The following is a 25,712-nucleotide window of genomic DNA, read 5'->3' as shown; positions in this document are numbered from 1 at the left end:
TGTGAACCTAATGTTTTATCTGGCAGTACTAGTATGTCTGCTTTTTCAAACTTGGGAATTTAAGTACTAATTCTTGGAAGGGAATAAGAGAGTCACCTCTTAGTATTTTGTAAAAAAATTGGATACCTGTCATAACCCACTTAGTATAATTAAAATCAGTAATCAATAAGGGGGAGTGCAGCTAGTGATATTTAAGGGAGAATGGTAGCTGACCTGGATTGGATAGATGAGTAGAGGTGGGCCGAACGGTTCGCCGGCGAACGGTTCCAGGCGAACTTAGGGTGGTTCGCCTTCGCCAGCGAAGGCGAACTTTCCGGGAAGTTCGATTCGCCCCATAATGCTCTATGAGGGTCAACTTTGACCCTCTGCATCACAGTCAGCAGGCGCATTGTAGCCAAACCGGCTATACTAAGCCCTGGAGCCCCACCCCCCCTTATATAAGACAGGCTCCGGCCGCCATTAGCCTCACTTGTGTGCCTGCTAGAGACAGACTAGGTACAGCTGCTGCAGACTTGTTCTCCTAGGGACAGATTAGTCAGGCTCTTGCCTTCTTAGCTTGCTCCTAGCTGAATCTTATTGCTATAATAGCGCCCCAGAACAGCTCTTTTCAGAGCTCATCCTGCTCGTGTGATCAATTTTTTTTTCTGTGTTTGAAACTGACACTTGTGTTCTTTAGACAGCATTGCTAATTCATACTGTGTGTCCCACTGCCAGCAGCAGCAGCAACAGCACATTCAGTGACTACCTGTGTGTGTGAGACACTTGTGTTGCTTAGACAGCATTGCTTATTCATAATGTGTGTGTCCCACTGCCAGCAGCCAACCGCCACCCAGTATTCAGCAGCACATTCAGTGACTACCTGTGTGTGTGACAGGGAGCTGCACATTGTACTACCCATCCAGTACTGCATTTACCTACTACTAGTACCTGTTGTGTTTAGTTAACCCACCTCATCACTGCATACACCTACGTTTGTGTTGAGTGAACCCACCTCGCTGCACATAACTACCTTTTGTGTTGAGTGAACTTGCCTCACTGCATATAACTACCTTTTAAGTTGAGTGAACTCACCTCACTGCATATCTACCTTTTCTGTAGAGTGAACTCACCTCACTGCATATAACTACCTTTGTGTTAAGTGAACTCAGCTGACTGCATCTAACTACCTGATGTGTTCAGTGAACTCACCTCACTGCATATATAACTACCTTTGGGTTGAGTGAACTCACCTCACTGCATATCTACCTTTTCTGTTGAGTGAACTCACCTCACTGCATATAACTACCTTTGTGTTGAGCGAACTCAGCTGAATGCATCTAACTACCTGTTGTGTTCAGTGAACTCACCTCACTGCATATATAACTACCTTTGGGTTGAGTGAACTCACCTTACTGCATATCTACCTTTTCTGTTGAGTGAACTCACCTCACTGCATATAACTACCTTTGTGTTGAGTGAACTCAGCAGACTGCATCTAACTACCTTTTGTGTTCAGTGAACTCACCTCACTGCATATATAACTACCTTTGGGTTGAGTGAACTCACCTCACTGCATATCTACCTTTTCTGTTGAGTGAACTCACCTCACTGCATATAACTACCTTTGTGTTGAGTGAACTCAGCTGACTGCATATATAACTACCTTTGGGTTGCGTGAACTCACCTCACTGCATATACGTAGCTACCTTTTTTGTTCGGTGAACTCACCTCACTGCATATATAACTACCTTTGGGTTGAGTGAACTCACCTCACTGCATATCTACCTTTTCCGTTGAGTGAACTCACCTCACTGCATATACCTAGCTTCCCCCCGAGATGGACAAAATGGACAAACCGGGTAAAGGAAGAGGTAGAGGCAGACCCAGAGGAAAGCCACCTGGCACTGGCAGGTCTGTGCGAGGTGGTGTTGCTGTGATTTCGTGCGGACCTGGCCCAAAGTACAGTGCTCAGAAGAAGGCACGTGCCATCACTTCCCAAAATTGTGAGGACGTGCTTGAGTATCTAACACAGAACACCTCATCTCCCGCAGCTACCAGCGCTACAACAAGCACCGCATCCGCTGCATTTGACACTTTGCAGGAGTTATTTGGTGGTGGTGGTGGTGAAATCACTGATTCACAGCCACTACTGCAACAACAAGAAGAAGACGCAGGTACACCACCTCATACGTCTGAGTTAGGTGGCGATAGTATGGACGTAACATGTGAGGAGGGGCATGATGAACCACCTGAAGTTGGTGCAGTTGTGGAGTTGTCTGAGGGAAGCGAAGCTGGGCAGGAGGATTATGATGACGATTATACGGATGCCACGTATGTTACCAATAGAGGAAATGACCAGCGGGACAGTTCAGAGGGGGAGCCAGAGAGGAGTAGGAGGAGACGACTCCATGATAGAAGCAGAGGGAGCTCGTCCTCAGAAACAGCTGGGGGCAGTGTCCAGCGCCATGTATCGCCAGCTATGGCCAGCCAGCCAACATGCCCTTCAAGGTCAGCTGTTGATGCCACCGTGGTACCATCACCCCAGGGGGGCTCAGCGGTTTGGAAATATTTTAACGTTTGTGCCTCAGATAGGAGCAAAGCCATCTGTTCTCTCTGCCTCCAAAAATTGAGCCGTGGAAAGGCCAACACTCACGTAGGGACAAGTGCCTTACGAAGGCACCTGGAGAAAAGGCACAAACAGCTATGGGAAGAACACCTGAGGCAAAGCAGCACCCCTTAAAAGACAAGCCACCCTCCTTCTCCTCTTCCTCCTTCAGGTGAATCGTCTTCATCTGCTTTCTCCCTTGAACCTTCACAGCCACCCTCCTTCACACCGCCTCTGCCCTTGAGTGGTTCCTGCTCCTCTGCCCACAGCAGTAGCCAGGTGTCAGTGAAGGAAGTCTTTGAGCGGAAGAAGCCAATTTCGGCCAGTCACCCTCTTGCCCGGCGTCTGACAGCGTGTGTGGTGGAACTATTAGCTCGCCAGCTATTACCATACAAGCTGGTGGAGTCAGAGGCTTTCCGTAAATTTTTGGCCATTGGGACACCGCAGTGGAAGATACCAGGCCGCACTTATTTTTCACGAAAGGCCATACCCAAAGAGGCAAGTGGTGTCATCTATTGCGAAGAGCGTTGGGTCAAGGGTCCACCTGACCACAGATGCCTGGTCTGCCAAGCACGGGCAGGGCCGCTACATTACGTACGTAGCCCATTGGGTCAACCTGGTGACCGATGGCAGCAAGCAGGGAGTACGTGGCTGCGCAGCGGACCGACTTGTCACACCTCCACGGCTTGCAGGCAGGCCTCCTGCCACCTCCTCTTCTTCTCCTCCAGCTACATCCTCTTCGCTGTAAACCTCCTCCTCCTCCTTGGCTGAGTGTCAGTTGAACTCTAGCGGTGCTGCCATCTCCTCTTCCTCTCCAGCTACACAGCCCCATCTCCCCAGAGCCTACGCTGCATGCCAGGTATGACGGTGTCACGCAATTTTAGACATGTCTTGCCTCAAAGCGGAGAGTCACACTGGAGCAGCTCTCCTGGCTGCTCTTAACAAACAGGGATATGTGAGGGAGCAGGCTGGTGTTGTACTTTATACTGGTTGAACTCGATGGACGTATGTCTTTTTTCAACCAAAATAACTATGTAACTATGTAACTAAGGTGGAGCAATGGCTGACCCCGCACCAGCTGGAGATCGGCAACGTGGTGTGTGACAACGGCAGCAATCTCCTTTCCGCTTTGAATTTGGGAAAGCTGACACATGTACCCTGCATGGCACATGTGCTGAATCTGGACGTGCAAAGATTTGTTTTAAAGTACCCAGGCTTAGAGGAGGTCCTGAAGCAGACCAGGAAGTTGTGTGGGCATTTCAGGCGGTCTTATACGGCCATGGCACGCTTTGCGGACATTCAGCGGAAAAACTACTTGCCGGCGAGACGCTTGATATGCGATAGCCCAACTCGCTGGAGTTCAACCCTGCTCATGTTCTCTCGCCTGCTAGACCAGGAGAAAGCCATCACCCAGTACCTGTACAACTACAGTAGGACACAATCTGGGAAGATGGGGATGTTGTGGCCCAACAGCTGGACACTGATGCGAAATGCATGCAGGACCATGCGGCCGTTTGAGGAGGTGACCAACCTGGTGAGTCGCGCTGACGGCACCATCAACGACTTGATCCCCTACGCTTACTTCCTGGAGTGTGCTGTGCGTAGAGTGGTGGATGAAGCTGTGGAGGAGTGGGAACAGGAACAGCTACGGCAGGAGGATTCGCGGGAGCGATTTACATCCGAACCACATGTTTCCTCGACACCTACGGCACCACAGAGGGGGGGGGGGGGGGGAGGAGGAAGAAGAGGAGTCGTGTGGGGAAGGAGAGGAGTCAGACTCAGATGACGATTATGAGGAAGGTGTTTCTGTGGAGGAGGAAGAGGCAATAAAGGTACCACTGGCAGTAATCCTCCTCCTCCTCACCAGTCCACGCAGGCAAGGACAGGATGCTCCAGCGATCTCGGGGTGATGTCGGACATGCGGACATTCTTTAGTCCAACGCCTCACAGTAGCCCTTCGGGATCCACCCTCCACCAACGCCTGGACCGGCGGGTAGCCGACTACCTGGCCTTAAGTGTGGATGTACACACTGCGACTGCGAGCAGCGAGGATGAACCCTTGCTCTACTGGTTGCGCATGCTTGACCTGTGGCCAGAGCTGTCCCAATTTGCCATACAACTTCTCTCTTGCCCTGCCGCAAGCGTCCTGTCAGAAAGGACCTTCAGTGCAGCTGGAGGCATTGTCACTGAGAAGAGAAGTCGCCTAAGTCATGACAGTGTTCAGTACCTGACCTTTATCAAAATGAATGAGGCATGGATCCCTAAGGGCTATTGCACGACTGAAGACTAAGTCAGTCCCCACACACAGCATCTCTGCCTGCAGGCCGCTTGACTGCCTTCTCCGCCACCACCACCAGGGTCCAGGACTCTAGGCGGATTCCAGAATTTTTAAGGCCGCTGCTAGCAGCGGCCGCTATACTAATTTTTCTGGGGCGTGCACATGCCTGCCTAATCTTTCTGGCTGAACTGCAGGCGGCTGCAACAAAAAAACAAAAGGCATGTACATGTGCCCATCCCCCTTCGTGATCATTACCTTGCCGCGGTGAAGGGGCTTGCGTATCACAATGAAGCAATGACCGCCGGCTATTTGAGTGTTTCGGGTGGGGGTGGCACACCAAAGATAATAAGGTCGTTGTTTCATTGTGGTCAGACCAAATTTGATCAGCTGGACAGTCACTGTTCTGTCATTCAGCTACATCTGCCGGGCGACCATATGGGCTGAAAAGCCACCATCACCTGCACTCTCGTCATGGTGCGCACCAGTCCAGCACGGCCGTCACTACACAAACGGCTGTTTGCAGTCACTGCATACCTTTCACTGCATCTGTGACTGCACATTGTATTATACCTGGCAGTCAGTGCAGAACTTGCACTTCAATGGATGGCAGACTTGCACTCCATAACGGATTCCCGTTAAAGAATTTAAAGTTGATTCATTACAATTAGGGCCTTAAAAGTCCTCCTGAGTCCTGTATTGTTATTTTTGGTCACTACCTCGGGGCGGGCGTGCATGCCTGCCTGCTGCCCTCCTTGCCTGGATGTGTGGTGGTAGCCGTTTCTTAGACTCCAACTCCGGAACGCAATACATCTACAGTTTCAAACAATTTAAAAATACAACCATCTACATTTTAAAACAATTTAAAAATACAACCATCTACAGTTTCAAACAATTTAAAAAAAATGGCAAAAAACTTGCCCTCCGTAAAACATTCTTGGCAAATGCTTTTGACTTGGTTTGTCTTTCGCTGGGTCAAGGGTCCATCTGACCACAGATGCCTGGTCTGCAAAGCACGGTCAGGGCAGCTACAGCATGGGTCTCAGCAGGCTCCCACTTCGGGCCGGAATCCAACCTTCATTCCCCGACCATTACCCGTGGTGACAATGGCAGACTTGCCCTCCATAACGGATTCCCGTTAAAGGATTTAAAGTTGATTCATTACAATTAGGACCTCAAAAGTCCTCCTGAGTCCTGTATTGTTATTTTTGGTCACTACCTCGGGGCGGGCGTGCATGCCTGCCTGCCTGCTGCCCTCCTTGCCTGAGTAGTAGTAGCCGTTGCTCAGGCTCCACACCGGATTCCATCCCTCAGTCCCCAGCCATTACCCGGGGTCACAAATGGCAGACTTGCCCGCCTCCATATGATTCTCGGTAAAGGAATGTGGTGTCATCTTTGCCCGCCATAACTGGTTCTCGTTAAAGGATTTAAAGTACATTCATTTCAAATACAGCAAGCCCTCGATAGTTCTCCTGTATTGTTATTTTTGGTCACTACTTCGGGGCGGGCGTGCATGCCTGCCTGCTGCCCTCCTTGGATGTGTAGTGGTAGCCGTTGCTCAGGCTCCACACCGGATTCAAACCCTCATACTCCGGCCATTACCCGGGGTCACAATGCCAGACTTGCCCGCCTCCATAGGATTCTCATTGTAGTGGTACTGAACAAGTACACAGCAAGTAGAAAATGTAATTTAAAAACAAAACGTAAGCTTTTTAACAATGCCATGGAAAGTTGAGAAGGCAGTCACACATTACCTGAAATCACTGAGTGAGGAAGAGCAATCTCGCCATGTTGTGCTACTGCAGCATGGCCGTCACTACACAAATAGCTGGTAACTTGCAGTGCATTACACAGTTAGTTTGGTGCTTCAGTATGAAGCTGTACTCTAATTACACTACCTGATTGATGTATACACATGCAAGATGTTTTAAAGCACGTTAGGCCTGCAATTTAGCATTCAAGGGCCTTGATTCACAAAGCGGTGCTAACCTACTTAGCACGTCTAAAGTCTTTAGACGTGCTAACCAGGGTGTTAAGTAGGTTAGCACCGGATTTCTCAATCGATTAACCTACTTAGCACCCTGGTTAGCACGTCTAAAGACTTTAGACGTGCTAAGTAGGTTAGCACTGCTTTGTGAATCAAGCCCAATGTGATTTCTGCCCTTAAAACGCTGTTTTGCGTCACATCCAGATTTTTTCCCAGGACTTTTGGCGTGTATCCTACTCCGCCATGCCTCCCTTCAGGTGTTAGACCCCTTGAAACATCTTTTCAATCACTTTTGTGGCCAGCATAATTTTTTCTATTTTTCAAAGTTCGCCTCTCCATTGAAGTCTATTGCGGTTCGCGAACTTTTCCACGAACCGAACCTTCCGCGGAAGTTCGCGAATCTAAAATCGGAGGTTCGGCCCATCACTATAGATGAGATGAGATACATTTGTTCCATGCTTTTGAGGTGGCTATAATGGTTAGATTTTGTAGAATTTTAGGTGAGGCACCCAGCAAATATGATGACAGGAAATTCTTTGTGTTTTGTACCTGGAAGGTTTAAAGCCAGTGGGTATCGTTTCTAAAAACAAAAAGTCGGATACTCACCTAAGGAGAGGGAAGGCTCGGTCCTAATGAGCCTTCCCTCTCCTCTCCCGGTGCCCTCGGTGCTGCGCTGGCTCCCCCGTTCGCGTCTGCCGCCGCAGGGACTTCGGAAGGCTTCGGGAGCACTCGGGCTGCCGAAGACGGGCCGCCCCATACTACGTACACGCGAGCGCGTCATAGAGGGCGCTCGCGCATGCGTAGTATGGAGCGGACGCGTCATCGGGAGCCCGAGTGCTCCCGAAGGCTTCCGAAAGCTCCCGAAGGCGTGCGGAAGTGGCAGTATTTGACCGAACTGGTCGAATACTGCCACGGGGGATCCTGCGCGGGACCAGGCACCGGGAGAGGAGAGGGAAGGCTCATTAGGACCGAGCCTTCCCTCTCCTTAGGTGAGTATCCGACTTTTTGTTTTTAGAATCGGTAAACATTCACTTTAAGGCTTCTAATTGAACCCAGGTTTTGTCTGAGTGTGCTGACCACCAGTGCCTTGTCACAGTGGCGTACCTAGGGTGCTTGAAACCCGGTGCTGATTACTCAGACAGCACCCCCCCCCCCAAATCCCCCCACCCAGGAGGAAAAAAATGAGCATAAAAGCTACCACTGACTAAAATTACTATAGTAGTGATTTGTTTGTGCACTCCAAGTGAAGCGTCTATGTGCTCTGTAAAGCACTGTGGAGAATAGATACATAATAATGAGCTCTTCTGAGGAAGGTCAGAGACATGACTATGTATTCTGTAAAGTGCTGCAGAAAATGTCGGTGCTATATAAAGACATACTAATAAAAATAGGGTAGGATATTAGACTATGGTAGGATTAGATTGTGAGCTTCTCTGAGGACAGCCAGTGACATGACTATGCACTCTGTAAAGTGCTGCAGAAGATGTCAGTGCTATATAAAGACATAATAATAATATGGTAGGACACTAAACTGTGGCTATGGTAGGCCTAGATTATAAGCTACTCTGAGGACAGTCAGTGACATGACTATGTACTCTGTAATGTGCTGCAGGAGATGTCAGTGCTTTATAAATACATAATGATAATATGGTAGCACATTAGGCTATGACTATGGTAGGATAAGGGTGTGAGCTCCTCTGAGGACAGTCAGTGACATGACTATGTACTCTGTAAAGTGCTGCAGAAGATGTCAGTGCTATATAAGTACATACTTATAATAATATGGTAGGACACTAAACTGTGGCTATGGTAGGTCTAGATTGTGAGCTCCTCTGAGGACAGTAGTCAGTGACATGACTATGTACTCTGTACAGTGCTGCAGAAGATGTCAGTGCTATATAAATACATAATAATATGGAAGGAAATTAGAGCGAGCATTTTAGGATTAGATTGTGAGCTCCTCTGAGGACAGTCAGTGGCATGACTATGTAAAAAGTGCTGCAGAAGGTATCACTGCTATATAAATACATAATAATATGGTAGGACATTAGACTATGACTAGGATAGGATTAGATTGTGAGCTCCTTGGAGGACAGTCAGTGACATGACTATGTACTCTGTAAAATGCTGCAGATGATGTCAGTGCTATATAAATACATAATAATAATAATAATAATAATATGGTATAACATTAGACTATGACTATTGTAGAATTAGAGTGGGAGCTCTTCTGAGGACAGTCAGTGACATGACTGTGTACAGTTAGTTAGCATGCCCAATTAACTGGATGCACCCATCAGCAGAGAGGTGACAGAAGGGGAGTAGAAGGTGGCTGATAGTTGACAGTAGGGGAGGATAGTAGAGTGGGGTAAGCAGGGGAGGGTGGCATTGAGGTGACAGGAGGGGAGGTTGGCAGAGAGGGGACAGAGGAGAGGGAGGGTGGTATAGAGGTGACAGGAAGGGAGGGTGGCAGAGAGGGGTCAACAGGGGAGGTTGGTAGAGAGATGACAAGCAGGGGAGGGTGGTATAGAGGTAACAGAAAGGGAGGGTGGCAGATAGGTGTTAGCAGGGCAGGGGAGGGTGGTATAAGGGAGACAGAAGGGGAGGATGGCAGAGAGGGGTCCAGAGGGGAGGGAAGGATGGCAGAAAGGTGACAGGTGGCAGAGAGGAGAGTGGGTCAGCAAGCAAGGGAGAGGTGGGAGCAGGGGAGGGTGGCAGAAAGAGGTGGAAGTAGAGGAGGGAAGAGTGGATGAGAGGTTTCAGAAACCTGCTGAAGGTGAGGGGAAAGACTGGCAGAGAGGTGACTGGTTGCAGCCTGCTGCGGATGAGGAAAGGGTCAGTCAGGGTGGGGGGTTGAAAAGTCAGGATGGGGGAGCATTAAAAGTTGAAGGGATAGTCAGGGGCTGCAGCTAAAAGTACCAGACAGTGACATCCAAACCTCCAGCTCCCTGGAACGTGGCTGCTATACAAGTTTTCCCCTGTGCACTTAGCCTGTTGCTCAGGAAAAGCATCATTGCGGGGAAGCAGGAGATTTGGGTGCATGAGACAAGTGGACAAAAAGGGCGCTCCATTCACTCCCATTATAAATATCGTTTAATGGGCGCTGAACAGGGAAAAAAGGGCGCCGGAGATTATTAAAGTTTTACAAACGGCGCCCGGAGATTTTTAATGTTTTATAACTGTGCTTGTGATGATTTAACTTTACAAAATGAGCCCGTGACGAATAACGTTTATAAAAATACTAAACATATTTATCCTATTTAATTAAAACATTATTTAACATTTTAACCCTTACTGTTTGCAAAACATTATTATTCACAAAATAAAGTGATCAGTACCTAACGTAAATTGCAATATATTTTTTACAATCACTATTTGTAAAACATTTCCAAAACATTATTATCCACCCAAAAAATGATTTAATTTTTTTCTATTTTGTTTATTAATGTTTGTACAATATTATTATCCATAGGGTGTCTTAGGTTTAGGCACCACCAGGGGGGGTCTTAGGTTTAGGCACCACCAGGGGGGTCTTAAGTTTAGGCACCACCAGGGGGGTCTTAAGTTTAGGCACCACCAGGGGGTCTAGGGGTTAGGGATAGGTACAGGGAGGGCTTTGGGGTGGTTAGTTTTAGGCACCACCAGGGGGGTCTTAGGTTTAGGCACCACCAGGGGGTCTTAGGTTTAGGCACCACCAGAGGGCTCTTAGGTTTAGGCACCATCAGGGGGTCTAGGGGTTAGGGATAGGTACAGGGAGGGTTCTGTGTGAAAGTAGGGTTAGGTATAGTTTTAGTACAATTTTAATAATACTAATCAACAGTTATTATAAATGTACTTGTATTAATATCATTGTTATAAACAATATTTTCAAATTTTATTATAATAATAAACGATAAATCAAGATTATTCATAACAATATATAATTATAATGTTCAAACAAATATTACTGTTTTTTTAATAAACGTAATTATAAGTTTTAGTTTACAATCAGGAAAGATTAACATTTTAAGAATTGCCGATTTCATACCCATTATTTAATGATTTATAAATTGTTAAAACACTATTTGTAAACGAAATTTTACACAATAGTTTTATAAATGATAATACTGCTTATCGTTTACACCACGCGCCCTTTTTTCCCCGACGCCCTTTTTTGATGTACGCCATTGCGGGGGAGGGAGGATCCGTAAGACTGCACTAAGGCCACATACACACATCAGACCATAGTCTTTTGAAAATGAAAGATCACAGACCAATTTTACCCCCTTCCATGTAGTATGAGAGCCATACCTACAGAGTCTATTCTATGGAGCTGAACTCCCCATCAGATAAAAATCTTTGCAAGATGCTGCACACAAAGATGCTGTACACATTCAACAGATCAGTATCTGCAAAAGATCTGTTCCTGCAAAATATCCGTTCCTGCAAATTGCATTCATAGTCTATGAGATCTGCAGATCATCATACACACCTTGTTTACTGACATTCATCTGCATATCTGACAATCATCTGCAGATCTGAAGATCCATCCTGGTGGATCTGATCTGCAGATGAATGTCTGTTAAACAAGGTGTGTATGATGATCTGCAGATATCATAGACTATGAATGCAATTTGCAGGAACGGATCTTTTGCAGGAACAGATCTTTTGCAGATACTGATCTGTTGTCTGTACAGCATCTTTGTGGACAGCATCTTGCAAAGATTTCTGTCTGATGGGGAGTTCAGCTCCATAGAATAGACTGTGTAGGTATGGCTCTCATACTACATGGAAGGGGGTAAAATTGGTCTGTGATCTTTCATTTTCAAAAGACTATGGTCTGATGTGTGTATGAGCCTTTAGAGCCACAGGGAGTCATAACTAGTTCAGCACTCACCCTGTTAGCCATGTGTGCTGTTAACTATGTGTGCATCTGTAACGATTGTGGAACTTTCTCCGTGATCAGCGCACAACGCGTGCGCTGACACGGCGGAAATCCTCCACAAGCGTATATTTGCAGGCACCCAGCAAAAGGTGCTACGCACCTGTAGAGGGAAATTCCTGTCGGCAGAAGGCGCTGGGGAGTGCAGAGGAACCAATCCTCTGTACCTCCACAAATGCCAGACAGGAATGGTACGAAGCGCAGAACGCAATCGCAAGAGAGGCGATTGCGAATGAGAACGAGCAAAGGGACAGGTTGTATGTGTGTGCGCCAATCCAGTCGCCACCCCGCGACCGCGCACACACAACAGCAGATATGAAATAGGAACGCGATCGCGAGAGGTGCGATCGCCAGACGTGACACAAGGCAGATCAGGACAGAATATGAGGGTAGCAAAGGCACAGTAAATAATACAATGAGAAGATGCGTAAAACAACAAACGCTAGCTAACCGCGAACACCGCACTCATTCGCAACAGTGCACGCGGTTATGCGCGGTCTCCACGTGATAAGCACAATAGAGACAAGCACGCCTAACTAACCATCGACAGACAAACATGAAACAGAGGACGCGAACGCTTGCTTAACGGTTACCTCACCGAGCCTCCAGCAAGCGGTCGTAGCAGATAAGACAGACACACGAAAACGGGGACAAGCGAGAGATAGGATCCACAGCACTAGCGAAAAGTGGCTAGCACGATCCAGGTACAGAGTAGCAGAACAGAAGGATCCCCAGCGCTAGCGAAAAGTGGCCAGCGCGATCCCAGAAGACAGAACAGAAGGATCCCCAGCGCTAGCGAAAAGTAGCTAGCGCGATCCCAGGAGACAGAACAGAAGGATCCCCAGCGCTAGCGAAAAGTAGCTAGCGCGATCCCAGGAGACAGAACAGAAGGATCCCCAGCTCTAGCGAAAAGTAGCTAGCGCGATCCCAGGAGACAGAACAGAAGAGATAGCTGGTAGCAACCGCTGCACCAGCTATACTCCAAGAACAGAGATCAGAACCATTTCCTGTCGACCACCATTGGGACTGGACAATGGCAACAGGCAAGACAAGACAGAACAGGCAATACAGATAATACAATCCTAACTGCACTAGGGAAATCTGCCTAGCGCAGATTCAGGAATTACTCTAAGCTGATGTTCAAACAGAGAGCAAGGCTGACACCCCACCAGGAGTGTTACATAGGACGAAATCCTTATGAACAGCGAAGCATTGTGGGAAAGACATAGTACTTATAGTACATGCCTCCAATGAATGTGGCCAGGCAATTTGCATGACAACGTATGCAAATTCCTCTGCAAGCACAAGCTGCAAAACTGACAGAAGCTCTTCTTTCCAGAGTCCTGCAGCATGCAAACCTACACAATGGTCAAAAGGCTGGCTGCCTGCACAGGCAGCTGAGCAAATCATCGCAGTACCCCCCCCCCCTCCAGGGTCGAATTCCAGACGACCCTCAAAACTGCTATTAGCAACAGACTCAAACTGAAGACTCATGAAGGTCGGGGTAGCCCGACAAGGTCCAATTCCAGAGTCAGTCCACCCGAAACCGACCTCATCGGAAACAGAAGCCACCGAAACATGCCCATCAGTACTAACAGTCTCAGTATAACACCCATCAGGACTGTGACTGCCAGAGAAGAAGCCATCGACACCCTCCAGACAATACCCACCACCTTCCAAGGAGCGTCCGAAAATACCAAACCTGCCACAATACCTGTTCGAAGTGTCCCTTAAAACACAAAAGCCACCGTTGATCTTATCCAGGGGACCAAGCAAAATTTCTCCCGGAATCTCCCAGAACCTTTTGAAGCTCCACAGAGATCCCAAGAAGGCAGAACAATCACCAGGCTCACATGGAGAATTACCAAGAACCCCCATGGAACCAATGACAATTCCGGATTCAGAATTACGAGGACACCCATCAAGATCAAGACTTTCAGGGACCACTTCTGGGCATGCAAGCAGGCAGGCTAAATCAGAGCATGTCTCCACCGAGGAAGCATCTGAGAACGCTGGTAACCGAGGCACACTTGGGCTTTCTGGGTCACAGAGCACACTGGGGTACACCAGCACAGGAGAAACCTCAGGACATGTCGGGGAACTGCCAACCTCAGAGTCCGGCACGAGGAAACCAAAACCAGGACTGGGCAGAGAATCATCACGAGCAATGGTCTCAAGCACTGGACTTTCAAAACAAGACTCGGATTCAAATTCGGAAATTTCTGTGACTGCAATATCATCATTGACTACACATGACTGAAGCTCCACCAGAGCTGAAAAGGTAGCCAGCAAGGCAGCAATGCCTACGGAAGAGGGCAACACCTCAGAAGGACTTGGGGGACAGGAGACATCTCCTACAAGTTCTGCACCCTTTGGGAGGAACTCGGAGACCTCCAGAACATCAAAACCTGTGAATCAAAATTCACTTTAGGTTGTGAAACTGACGCTTCTATAGCGCAAACCTCAGCGATCTGCGGAGCAGACTGCAAGGCATCTAGGACCGAAACGCTGGAGCAACTGTCCCCAGGCAACGAGCCCTTACAGGTGTGAACAGGGTGAGACAGAGACTCATCTGCAGAAGAAATAGTGACATCAACAGGACAAACTTTATTAGGCATATTAAATTTACTTTTCACGCTGCATAGTCGAGAACTTTTCCCCATAGCAGGGTCACAGACGGAAGATCTCAAAGATCTGTTTCTAAATGACAAAGGATCCCACACATCCTTGAGGAAACCGGCAGACTCATGCCGATCACAATCTGCAGGAACATCCGAGAAACAGGCATCAGATCGCACAGATTCAAACTGCACACTGTCAGGAGCGAATCCTTCAGGATTCGCACAGGAATCAACCACAGCGGCACACTCATTCATTTCAGATTGCACAAAGTCAAGACTCACATGCTTTACCCCAGAAAGGCAGGAACAATCATCCGACAACGATGTCTCTTTATTGGAATCAATTGGTTGGTGTGTTTGCAACTCATCCAAAATCGTTTGCCATACATAGATCACCAGATCCACATCATCCTTGTCACATTCATCGGAATCAATCAGAAGGTACATAGAGTCAAGACAAGCATTCAAGACATCTTCGCTTTTTGCAATGTAAAAATCGCAAAAGGCTTTCCAATCAAAATCGAATTCCTCCAGCAAGGCCTCAACATCCCAGGAAGCAAATGGGGGTTCAAACAGGCCAGTATCCAGATAATCTCCAAAGGGTTGGAGTTCAGGAACAAGAACAGATTTTTTAACTGCTTTAATGTAGTGTGCGATCCTACCTATAGCAGGATCCACATAAGCTTTGGATTGGGGCAAAAAAGCCGGAGACGGAACAACATCATTACAAACATCAATAGGAAGTGTTTTATTCCGATGCTTGCGTTTTTTAGTTTTTCTCTTTTTCGCCACTTTGCATGTCTGCTGTTTAAAACCTGAAGTGGCAACAGACACATTGAACTGATTGTCATACTGAAAAGTTTTGCATGGAAGGGAAAGATCAGCTGACTTATCAGCAGCTACACACTCAATCAGAGCAGGTGGTAAGCCAGGCAGTTTAAACCAGTGAGAGAATATCACTGCAAGCAACTGATACAGATTACCATTCCAAGAATTGATTTTTAACAGATTATATGCCCAGGTGAACAAATCGTCTTTTAAGAGCACATAGGCAAACAGAAGAGCCGACGTGGACGGATCAGAAATCTGAAAGGTGGGATTCAGGCAAAACCTCACACATTCAGAAAGAAATTCCGCCTTGGTCTCTGAATTAAGCCTTTTAAAGCTCTTAAAGACACAGGACCCAAACTCGACAAAATCGTACAAATCGGAATTTCCGTCTACACTGTGGTTTTGGGTTGGGCTGTTCATACTGTAACGATTGTGGAACTTTCTCCGTGATCAGCGCACAACGCGTGCGCTGACACGGCGGAAATCCTCCACAAGCGTATATTTGCAGGCACCCAGCAAAAGGTGCTACGCACCTGTATAGGGAAATTCCTGTAGGCAGAAGGCGCTGGGGAGTGCAGAGGAACCAATCCTCTGTACCTCCACAAATGCCAGACAGGAATGGTACGAAGCGCAGAACGCAATCGCAAGAGAGGCGATTGCGAATGAGAACGAGCAAAGGGACAGGTTGTATGTGTGTGCGCCAATCCAGTCGCCACCCCGCGACCGCACACACACAACAGCAGATATGAAATAGGAACACGATCGCGAGAGGTGCGATCGCCAGACGTGACACAAGGCAGATCAGGACAGAATACGAGGGTAGCAAAGGCACAGTAAATAATACAATGAGAAGATGCGTAAAACAACAAACGCTAGCTAACCGCGAACACCGCACTCATTCGCAACAGTGCACGCGGTTATGCGCGGTCTCCACGTGATAAGCACAATAGAGACAAGCACGCCTAACTAACCATCGACAGACAAACATGAAACAGAGGAAGCGAACGCTTGCTTAACGGTTACCTCACCGAGCCTCCAGCAAGCGGTCGTAGCAGATAAGACAGACACACGAAAACGGGGACAAGCGAGAGATAGGATCCACAGCACTAGCGAAAAGTGGCTAGCGCGATCCAGGTACAGAGTAGCAGAACAGAAGGATCCCCAGCGCTAGCGAAAAGTGGCCAGCGCGATCCCAGAAGACAGAACAGAAGGATCCCCAGCGCTAGCGAAAAGTAGCTAGCGCGATCCCAGGAGACAGAACAGAAGGATCCCCAGCGCTAGCGAAAAGTAGCTAGCGCGATCCCAGGAGACAGAACAGAAGAGATAGCTGGTAGCAACCGCTGCACCAGCTATACTCCAAGAACAGAGATCAGAACCATTTCCTGTCGACCACCATTGGGACTGGACAATGGCAACAGGCAAGACAAGACAGAACAGGCAATACAGATAATACAATCCTAACTGCACTAGGGAAATCTGCCTAGCGCAGATTCAGGAATTACTCTAAGCTGATGTTCAAACAGAGAGCAAGGCTGACACCCCACCAGGAGTGTTACATAGGACGAAATCCTTATGAACAGCGAAGCATTGTGGGAAAGACATAGTACTTATAGTACACGCCTCCAATGAATGTGGCCAGGCAATTTGCATGACAACGTATGCAAATTCCTCTGCAAGCACAAGCTGCAAAACTGACAGAAGCTCTTCTTTCCAGAGTCCTGCAGCATGCAAACCTACACAATGGTCAAAAGGCTGGCTGCCTGCACAGGCAGCTGAGCAAATCATCACAGCATCCTTGCTGAACTTCGGTGGCATGGAAAAGCTACTGTGGGTGTGTGGGAGAGTTTGATCAGCTGCATCAGCTTTTGGTGTCGGGACTGCCTGCTCCCCCTCTCACTCACAAGAAGACCAAGTTATTCCCCCCTCACTATGGGCCTCCCTCCTTGGTGTCCCCATTTGCAGAGTGTAGCTTGTGGCTTGATATGTCTATCACCTGCTCGGCTGCTCCTGATGTTCCCTCCCTGTTGAATCAGCGCAGCCAGGAAAGAAGAGTACACCGTCCATCCTCATCACAGCCTAAACTGTCCAGCTGTTGGATCACTACAAGTCCCAGGCAGCAAGCATATCCATGCCTATGCCCTGCAGCTACAGGTTACTGGTGTTTAGATGTCAGATGGATATTTGGGAGGAGTGAGGATGACCTGGCATGGAGGGGAGCTAAATTGCAGCTCAGTGGTAGCAGCTAAACATTAACCTCCTGAGTGTTATGCTCAAGAAGTTTTGCAGCTTTTGAGTCCCCAGGGTTACTGTAAAGATTGCATGGCTGCAAAACCTATATCTAGCACTAGGCTAGCTAGTATAAGTAGCCAGCACCCCCGATCACCTGATCCAGCCACTTATACATTACCCAGCCTCGCTCCAGCAATCGCCACAGCCTCCCCGGACAGCTCCGGTCTTCACTATGGCGGAGGATCGTACATGCCGTCATGCGCAGACCCGATCCTAGTGAAGACCGGAGCTGTGCGGGGAGGCTGCGCCAATTGCTGGAGCGAGGCTGGGTAATGTATAAGTGGCTGGATCAGGTGATCAGGGGGTGCTGGCTACTTATACTAGCTAGACTAGTGCTAGCTAAAGGTTTTGCAGCCATGCAATCTTTACATTAACCCTGGGGACTGCTGAGGCCAGTGAGCGGTATGCCTGACAGTGTCGGGCATACCACTCAGGAAGAGGTTAAATAAAGTGGCTAGTCTGTCTTCACCTGCAGTGCTAAACTTACGCTTGCTCACATTCACCATTAGCATCCTGCACTACATACCCTTGTCAGTAAAGGTGGCCACACATCAAGTGACTTGGAGGCCGATTGACCATCCCATTCGATTATTATAATCAAATTAGATGAAAATCAGTGCTGCCAAGTGCATGCCTGACCAACAATGTAAACAATTTTGGAATGAAAATTGATCCCATTGTCAATTGCGCATGCTGCAAGATGTTGGGCCGACTTACTCGATCAGCTGCACGGCAGGAACGGCGCGCAATTTTGTTACAGTTCACAAATGCAGTGAAACCCCGGCACTGTCCCTAATGTAAATGTCTCCCCGGTGCCCCATGCAAGGTATACATTACCTGTCCATAGCCTGCGCTTGTCCCTCTGCTGCTCCAGGCGCACTCCCGTCATACACGCACTCCCTTACTAGGAAACCATGTGGCGCACTTGTATGACGGGAGCAATCCCGCAAGCCAGCAGGGGACAAGTGGAGGCTGCAGACAGGTAATGCATACCTTACACCGGGGTGGGACATTTACATTAGTAGGCAACGTCGGGAAAGCGAAGCGGACGGATGCGGTGTCACAAGGACAATTCCAGATCGATTTCAGCATGAAATTGATCGGGAATCTGCCTGCGGTGTATGGGCAGCTGACAGATCTCTCTCTAATCAAATTCAATTAGAGAGAGATTTGTCTCTTGGTCAAATATGCACATACATAGCTAGATTACATACATAGCAATCTAATCTACAGGTTGTTCCTTACCATGCAAACCTCCCTTGTGGAAACTTTGATGAGATATCCAACAACAGATAAAGGCTGTTGCCACTGACACCCCCTCCCCCAGTAAAGGCAAAGTCCCTCCAACTCGCTATCAGTGAGTAATGTGAGCTCCTCTCCCCTCCTTCCTCTCGTTACCTCTGCTCTGCTCCTGAAAGTTTATGAGCCGCTGACCTGTGACTGTCCGCAGGATACTGAGGAGCTGAATCCTGGGCGCCTGTGTAGGAGATAGAGAGGAGAGAGCGCTGGCCTCGCTGTTTTTATTTTAATTTACGATCAGTGCAGGACAGGCTCATCTGCAGCCAGAGCGGCTCCCTCTCACATACACAAGCTTGGAAGAAGGGAGCCGCTGCACACCAGCCCACACTGTATGCACACACATCTTCCCCCTGCACTCGCTGACTTGTTGGTAACCGTAGGCGGGGTCTACACAGCGTGTCCCTCTCACTTTCAATATACGGGAGGAAGGGGAATTCCGATGCCTTCCGCCTGTACGCATGTGTCTATAATGATTAATGGTAAATCCGACCCTGGCCCAGATGTCACCCCCTTCCCACGATGACACCCGGAGCGCCCCGCCCCCTGTGCCCGCCCCTAGAGACGCCACTGCCTTGTCATAATATGCATGACTGGTGATATAGGGTAAGACCTATATAGGAAGGTGATATAGGAAGACCAAAGCCTCCTTGTTTAAAGGGGGTGTGCAGGGTGCTAAAGTCTGTGCCTTTTGTTATTCCACAGGAAGGTGGATATAATCTTGTTCATTTGCTGAAAGAAATGGTGAGAAAGTTCTAATGGGATTGTGTGGAAAACATATAAAATCTTGGGTAGGACCATTATCTTATATGCTACAATTTTTCCTAACAATGAGAACTCAAATTTCCCCAGGCAGGAAAGATCTGTTTGGATTTTGACGATTAGGTGGAGAAAGTTAGTTTTGTATAGATAATTATGGTGAGGAGGAATTTTAATTCCTAGATAAGGGATGTACTTCTTCACCCATGGAAAGGGAAATGTAGCCGAAATTCAGGTCTTTAGGTGCAGGATGATATTGATGCCTATCAATAAAGATTTACTCTCATTCTTTTTGTAGTAAGGTACTTTGGAAAATGTTGTCAATGCTTGGCACACATTATGTAATGAATTAAGTGGATCAGATAGGGTCAGTAGGACATTGTCCGCAAAAATATTAATGGTGAATGATTTTTCTTGGACCATAATGCCTCGTATGTTGGAGTCAGACCAATTCTGCCAAAGTTTCCATTATCAAACACAAAGATTAATGGAGAAAGGGGACATCCCTGCCTTGTTCCATTTGTTGTGAAAGAAAAGAAAAGGGCACCCCCCTGTATAAAATTGGTGAATGCAAACAAATGACTGGTGTTTGCATTCACCAATTTTATACAGGGGGGTGCCCTTTTCTTTTTTTCACAACTTATAGTTATTCAATAGGTCGATGACCTAGCCCCCCCCCCCCCCCGCCTCCTTAAACACACTTGTGTCTATATTAGCAAATATTTTTTGCATTAATATGTCTGCTCAACCTCTGTTTGTTTAATCATTCCTTGTTCCATTTGAGATCTCAAATTTCTCAGACATAAATCCAGACACATTCACTGCAGCAGAGGTATTTTTGTACAGTGCCATTATGGCTTTATGAAAGTCACCTTGAATACCAAACTTCAACAGCACTTCACTAAGAAACCCCAATGAACTCTGTCAAAGGCCTTCTCTGCATCCAAAGCTATGAGCAGAGAAGGCCCTCGAGCCGAGTTAGCATGATGAAGCAGGTTAATTACTTTCCGGGTGGAGTCTCCCCTTCTTGAAGCCTACTTGGTCGACTGAGACTAATAATAGTAGCAGTTCAAATAATCTATTTGCTAATAATTTTACGTATATTCAAATCACAGTTAAAAAGAGAGATGGGTCTAATGTTGGAGGGAACCGTTGTGTCTTTACCTTCTTTGGGTAGGACTGTAATTGTGGCACATGTGAATTCCTGTGGAATTTCTCCATCTTTTATGAATTTATTAAATAATGAAGTAATTTTCGTGCAAGTAAAGTTTTGAAGCACTTAAAATACTCATTAGAGAACCCGTCTGGGCCGGGGGCTTTGTTTGATTTAGATTTTGCTATGGCAGAAATTACCTCAGGTAATTCAATAGGTTTGTTCAGAGAGGCGAGTTGATCTTGATTTTGGGATAGAGGTATTCTTCTATACCAGCTACTGTTGGTTGAGGTGTGTCTCTGTCTAGTTTAAGGTTATATAAGGAGCTATAGTAGTCCCTAAAGGCATTGGCAATGTCTTGTGGATTGGCGAGTTTGGCTTTGGTAAAAGGGTGTACTAAATGAGGAATTTTAGTTTTCGTCTGTCTATGTTTTATTCATTTTGCAAGTAAGGGGCTGGCCCTGTTACGTTGTTGGTAATAGCCAGACACTTTTTTAACATAAACAAATACAATAAATATCTTACATCTGTCCAGCTGTAAACATATCCATCAGCATTTAGAACGGGCACAACATAGAAATCCACTTGTTTTAGCATCTTGGTCAGCAAAGGATCCTCCCTGTATTGGTTAAGAATCTGTAGGAATACAATTATGATAAAGTATTGATAGTTGTTCATAGTTAAAGCAACATTTACCCAAAATTAAGTTGCATAAGAAGAACAAGGAACCATTTTGTTGATTCTATGAAAGGTTCTGAATCTATGAAAAAATTCTGAAAGGTTATGCTTTAATGTTTAATCCAAAGAATTTCACAATTTAGCTTTGCAGAACATATGCTGTCAGTCAGAGAGGTGCTTTAACCTATAGACCACCCAGGCGATGTCAGGTATGTCTAGGTGTCAGGAGGATTGCCATGACAAGCTACTGAGCAGTAGGATCCTCTCCCCCCTCTGGGACACACAGGCTGCACTTCTCACTGAATTCACAAGGACAGTGTTTGAAATGTGAAATGGGCACAGTGGGGATGCAGGTTTTGTCTTTCATTGTGAGTGGGTGAATAGGAGGGCAAGCATCTAAAGCTCAAGCAATGCTAGTGGACATGTAAGTAATGCGTGCAATTACATCCATCACTACCTATAATTGAGGCTATCATAATATAATGAGTGGCAGGGATACCGCCACGGCGGAGAGTGGCATTACCGCCACTTCCGCATCTCAGCTGGTGGCGGTCCCCGCCTCGCAGGCGTACAGGACGCCTCGTTAAGGTCCTTCAGCCGCTCACAGACTCAGGGCTACGCGTGCGCTTGCCCTGCGGCAGGACCTTTATTCCCTGAGGAGAAGAGTCAGCTGACCCTCTGGTCAGCTGATGTCGGTGACATCACATCTCCTCACTGATTGGATAGGACCTGGGGCGGGCCTTTGCAGGCATCTCTGTGTATTTAAACTCCGGGTGTTCACTTGCAAATTGTCTGTTGCGAATACTTTGTGTTAGCGCTCAGACCTTTGATAGCTGTAATCAGTAGTATTCAATACCATTGTATTTCTTATTGTGTTTGATCCTTGCCTGAAATTCTGACTATTCTTCTGCCTTTCGATTCTGTACTCTGCCAATCTGATCTGTTGCCGATTTTCAGCCTGAACCTTTGACTCTGATTTTGCCTCCTGATTCTGTACCTTGCCTGTCCGACCTGCTGCCGACCTTGGCTTGTATTTGACTACGATTTTTCCTGACGATTCTGTACTGCTGCTGACCGACCCGTTGCCGACCTCACTTGTACGACCACTCCCTGCCTAGTGATAGCCTCAGTCTCCAAGGGCTATCACTGAAGTAGTTCTCCTGATTTACTGTTTGCACCAATCACTACACTTGTGCAATAAAGTTTTACGTAACTTGTTTGTATATCTATATTATTGGTGATACTGCAGATCACCAAATAATCAGATATCTGAAGTGTTGCTGACACTGTGTTGTTACACATAATAATGTATTTCCATTAATGCTATCTGTTTGCCGTCTCTCTGATGCTAAGTACCTACCTCACGATTTTTCCAATGATTTTCCCAACGTCCATTGATTTTTATTAGCAACTAGTGGTAATTTACACAATGTCGCAACATGGGTACAGGTGCACAATCACGTAAATATTGCTTAGCATTGCGCAGTGATAAATGACCATCACTGTGGATCAGATGTTTAAGATCCCTGACGACACCCCGTAAAGTACTGTGGTCGCTTGACTTGCCATTAGCGCCCATCGTGTAATGTCACATGACGTCCATGCATACCCGCTGGCAGCAAAATTAATCGCTGGATGCTTGTCATTAGGGAGACCTCACTGGATCCATCTTCCTGGGTCGTTGCGGTCACTGTGGTGAGTATGTAGCTTATCTTCCTCTGCTCGCCCTCACCCTCTGCTCATGCTCCCTCTCCCACTGTCTCTCTGACCAACCCTGCTACTTGGAGAACAATGTGCACAACTATGTACACTACTCTCTGAGCACACTACAGGGAAGCCAGTAGCATTTGAAACTATTATTATGTATTTATGTAGCACTGACATTCTTCAGCACTTTACAGAATACATTGTCATTTCAACAGAGTAACCAAGCAGCTCGGGGTGACCCAAACCACTAGGAATGTATAGGGGGCTAAAAGAGACCAAAAAGAGCTCCTACTAAAAAGCAATGTTTGGTGTGATTTGCCTTCTTAAAACTGAAGGAAACTTGCAATAATTCAGCTTTAAATGAACATTTGTGGCTTCTCACAATGCACCACTACTGAATATGCAAATTATCTATTTATGCCCCTGTTAGCCAGGTTAGCATCCAGAACTTATATAACAGATAAAGTCCAGCGCAGATCGCCTAATAAGTCAAATCATCACACATTGTCCATTATTTCACTGCTGAGCAGGCATGCTCAGATGTACCAAAATTCGATTCGGGTACATTCGAATTCGGGTCAGGAGGACATTCGGATTCGGATGCAACCGCAAAATTCGGTTCAAATTCGAATTCGGTTCAGATGTCATTAGCAAAATTCGGTAAAAATTTGCGTTCGGGAATTCGGATGCGTTTTTTTTTTTTTAAAAGGAAAATCACATTTAAATAGGTGTAATTAAAAACAAAACAAAAAAAGTGACGTATGGCAGCAGGCAATGTATTCTGTGGAACCTGGCGGTGGGAAAACAGACAGCAGGAGGATAAATACAGCAGCAGCAGGAGGAGGAGTGACGTATGGCAGCAGGCAATGTATTGTGTGGACCCTGGCGGTGGGACCACAGACAGCAGGAGGATAAATACAGCCGGAGGAGGAGGAGTGACGTGTGGCACTGGCAGCAGACAATGTATTGTGTGGACCCTTGCGGTGGGAACACAGACAGCAGGAGGATTAATGCAGGAGGAGGAGGAGGAGTGACGTGTGGCAGCAGGCAATGTATTGTGTGGACCCTGGCGGTGGGACCACAGACAGCAGGAGGATAAATACAGCAGGAGGAGGAGTAATGTGCGGCAGCAGGCAATGTATTGTGTGGACGCTGGCGGTGGGAACACAGACAGCAGGAGCACTTGAAACAAAAAAGAAAAACTGAGAGCCCAATATGGTGCAGTAAGTCTAGCAATTGTTGGCAAAATAATTAACAGATGTGGATATACTCACAGACATGGGTTACCACATAGGCAACCACTTGAAATGCAGGTGGGGAGCATTAGAACCTGACCCCACTCAGGTTTAAGAAGTCGCTCTCTATAGATAGAAAGAAGGGGAGAGTCCCCTCCACCCAAGGTGCAATATATACTGTGCAAATTTGGACAGAGGCGCCAGGCAGGTTAAAATGATCTAAAAACAACTAAAAAGGAGGAGTACAGGTGGACTTACCTCCTGAAATGATGGACAATCGAGATTGTTCAAATCACAAATAACAATTTATTTTGGCACTCCGCAACACGTTTCGTAGGTATAACCCGCTTCATCAGGCAAGGAGTGCAAGCTAAAAATCAAGCATACAAACCATAAACAATATACAATACACAAAACACGACCCTAAGAGCTTGCCATTATAATACAAAATGCAAAATGACATATTATGTCTGTCACAGAAGGGGCGATCTGCTGTGACAGGAGACGTGCAAACACCAAGGGCCTGATTTACAAAAGGGCGATAAGCCAGCAGACAGCAGGAGGATGAAAATCAGTGCGGCGTAATATGTTGGCGCTTTATAAATACAATATATTCATAAATTCATAAATAAATACAGCAGTAGCTGGAGGAGGAGGAGTCACGTATGGCAGCAGGCAATGTATTGTGTGAACCTTGGCGGTGGGACCACAGACAGCAGGAGGATAAATACAACAGGAGGAGGAGGAGTGACATGTGGCAGCAGGCAATGAATTGTGTGGACCCTGGTGGTGGGACCACAGACAGCAGGAGGATAAATACAGCAGGAGGAGGAGGAGGAGTCACGTATGGCAGCAGGAAATGTATTGTGTTTTGGACCCTGGCGTTGGGAACACAGACAGCAGGAGGATGAAAATCAGTGCGCCGTAATATATTGGCACTTTATAAATACATAAATTCATACATCCATAAATAAATAAATACAGCAGCAGGAGGAGGAGGAGTGATGTATGGCAGCAGGCAATATATTGTGTTGTGGACCCTGGCGTTGGGAACACAGAAAGCAGGAGGATGAAAATCAGTGCAGCGTAATATGTTGGCGCTTTATAAATACAATAAATACATAAATAAATTCATAAATAAATAAATAAAGCAGGAGGAGGAGTGACATATGGCAGCAGGCAATGTATTGTGTTGTGGACCCTGGCGTTGGGAACACAGAAAGCAGGAGGATGAAAATCAGTGCGGCGCAATATGTTGGCGCTTTATAAATACAATAAATTCATAAATAAATAAATACAGCAGCAGGAGGAGGAGGAGGAGGAGTGACGTGTGGCAGCAGGCAATGTATTGTGTGGACCCTGGCGGTGGGAACAGA

General features: G+C 46.9%; 1 protein-coding gene across 1 annotated transcript in view; it reads right to left on the bottom strand.

Annotated features, from left to right (window-relative positions):
- LOC137526134 (carboxypeptidase O-like) overlaps positions 1-25,712 on the bottom strand; it is a 967,352-nt gene that overhangs the window by 615,075 nt on the left and 326,565 nt on the right. The window contains exon 6 of the mRNA XM_068247353.1: positions 21,242-21,352. Within this exon, the coding sequence (XP_068103454.1) occupies positions 21,242-21,352 (111 nt within the window). The remainder of the gene's footprint in view (positions 1-21,241; positions 21,353-25,712) is intronic.

The sequence above is a fragment of the Hyperolius riggenbachi genome, chromosome 7 (assembly GCF_040937935.1).
Source record: "Hyperolius riggenbachi isolate aHypRig1 chromosome 7, aHypRig1.pri, whole genome shotgun sequence".
NCBI lineage: Eukaryota > Metazoa > Chordata > Amphibia > Anura > Hyperoliidae > Hyperolius > Hyperolius riggenbachi.
The sequence above is the reverse complement of the archived record's forward strand: the minus strand, read 5'-3'. Positions and strand labels throughout refer to the sequence as shown.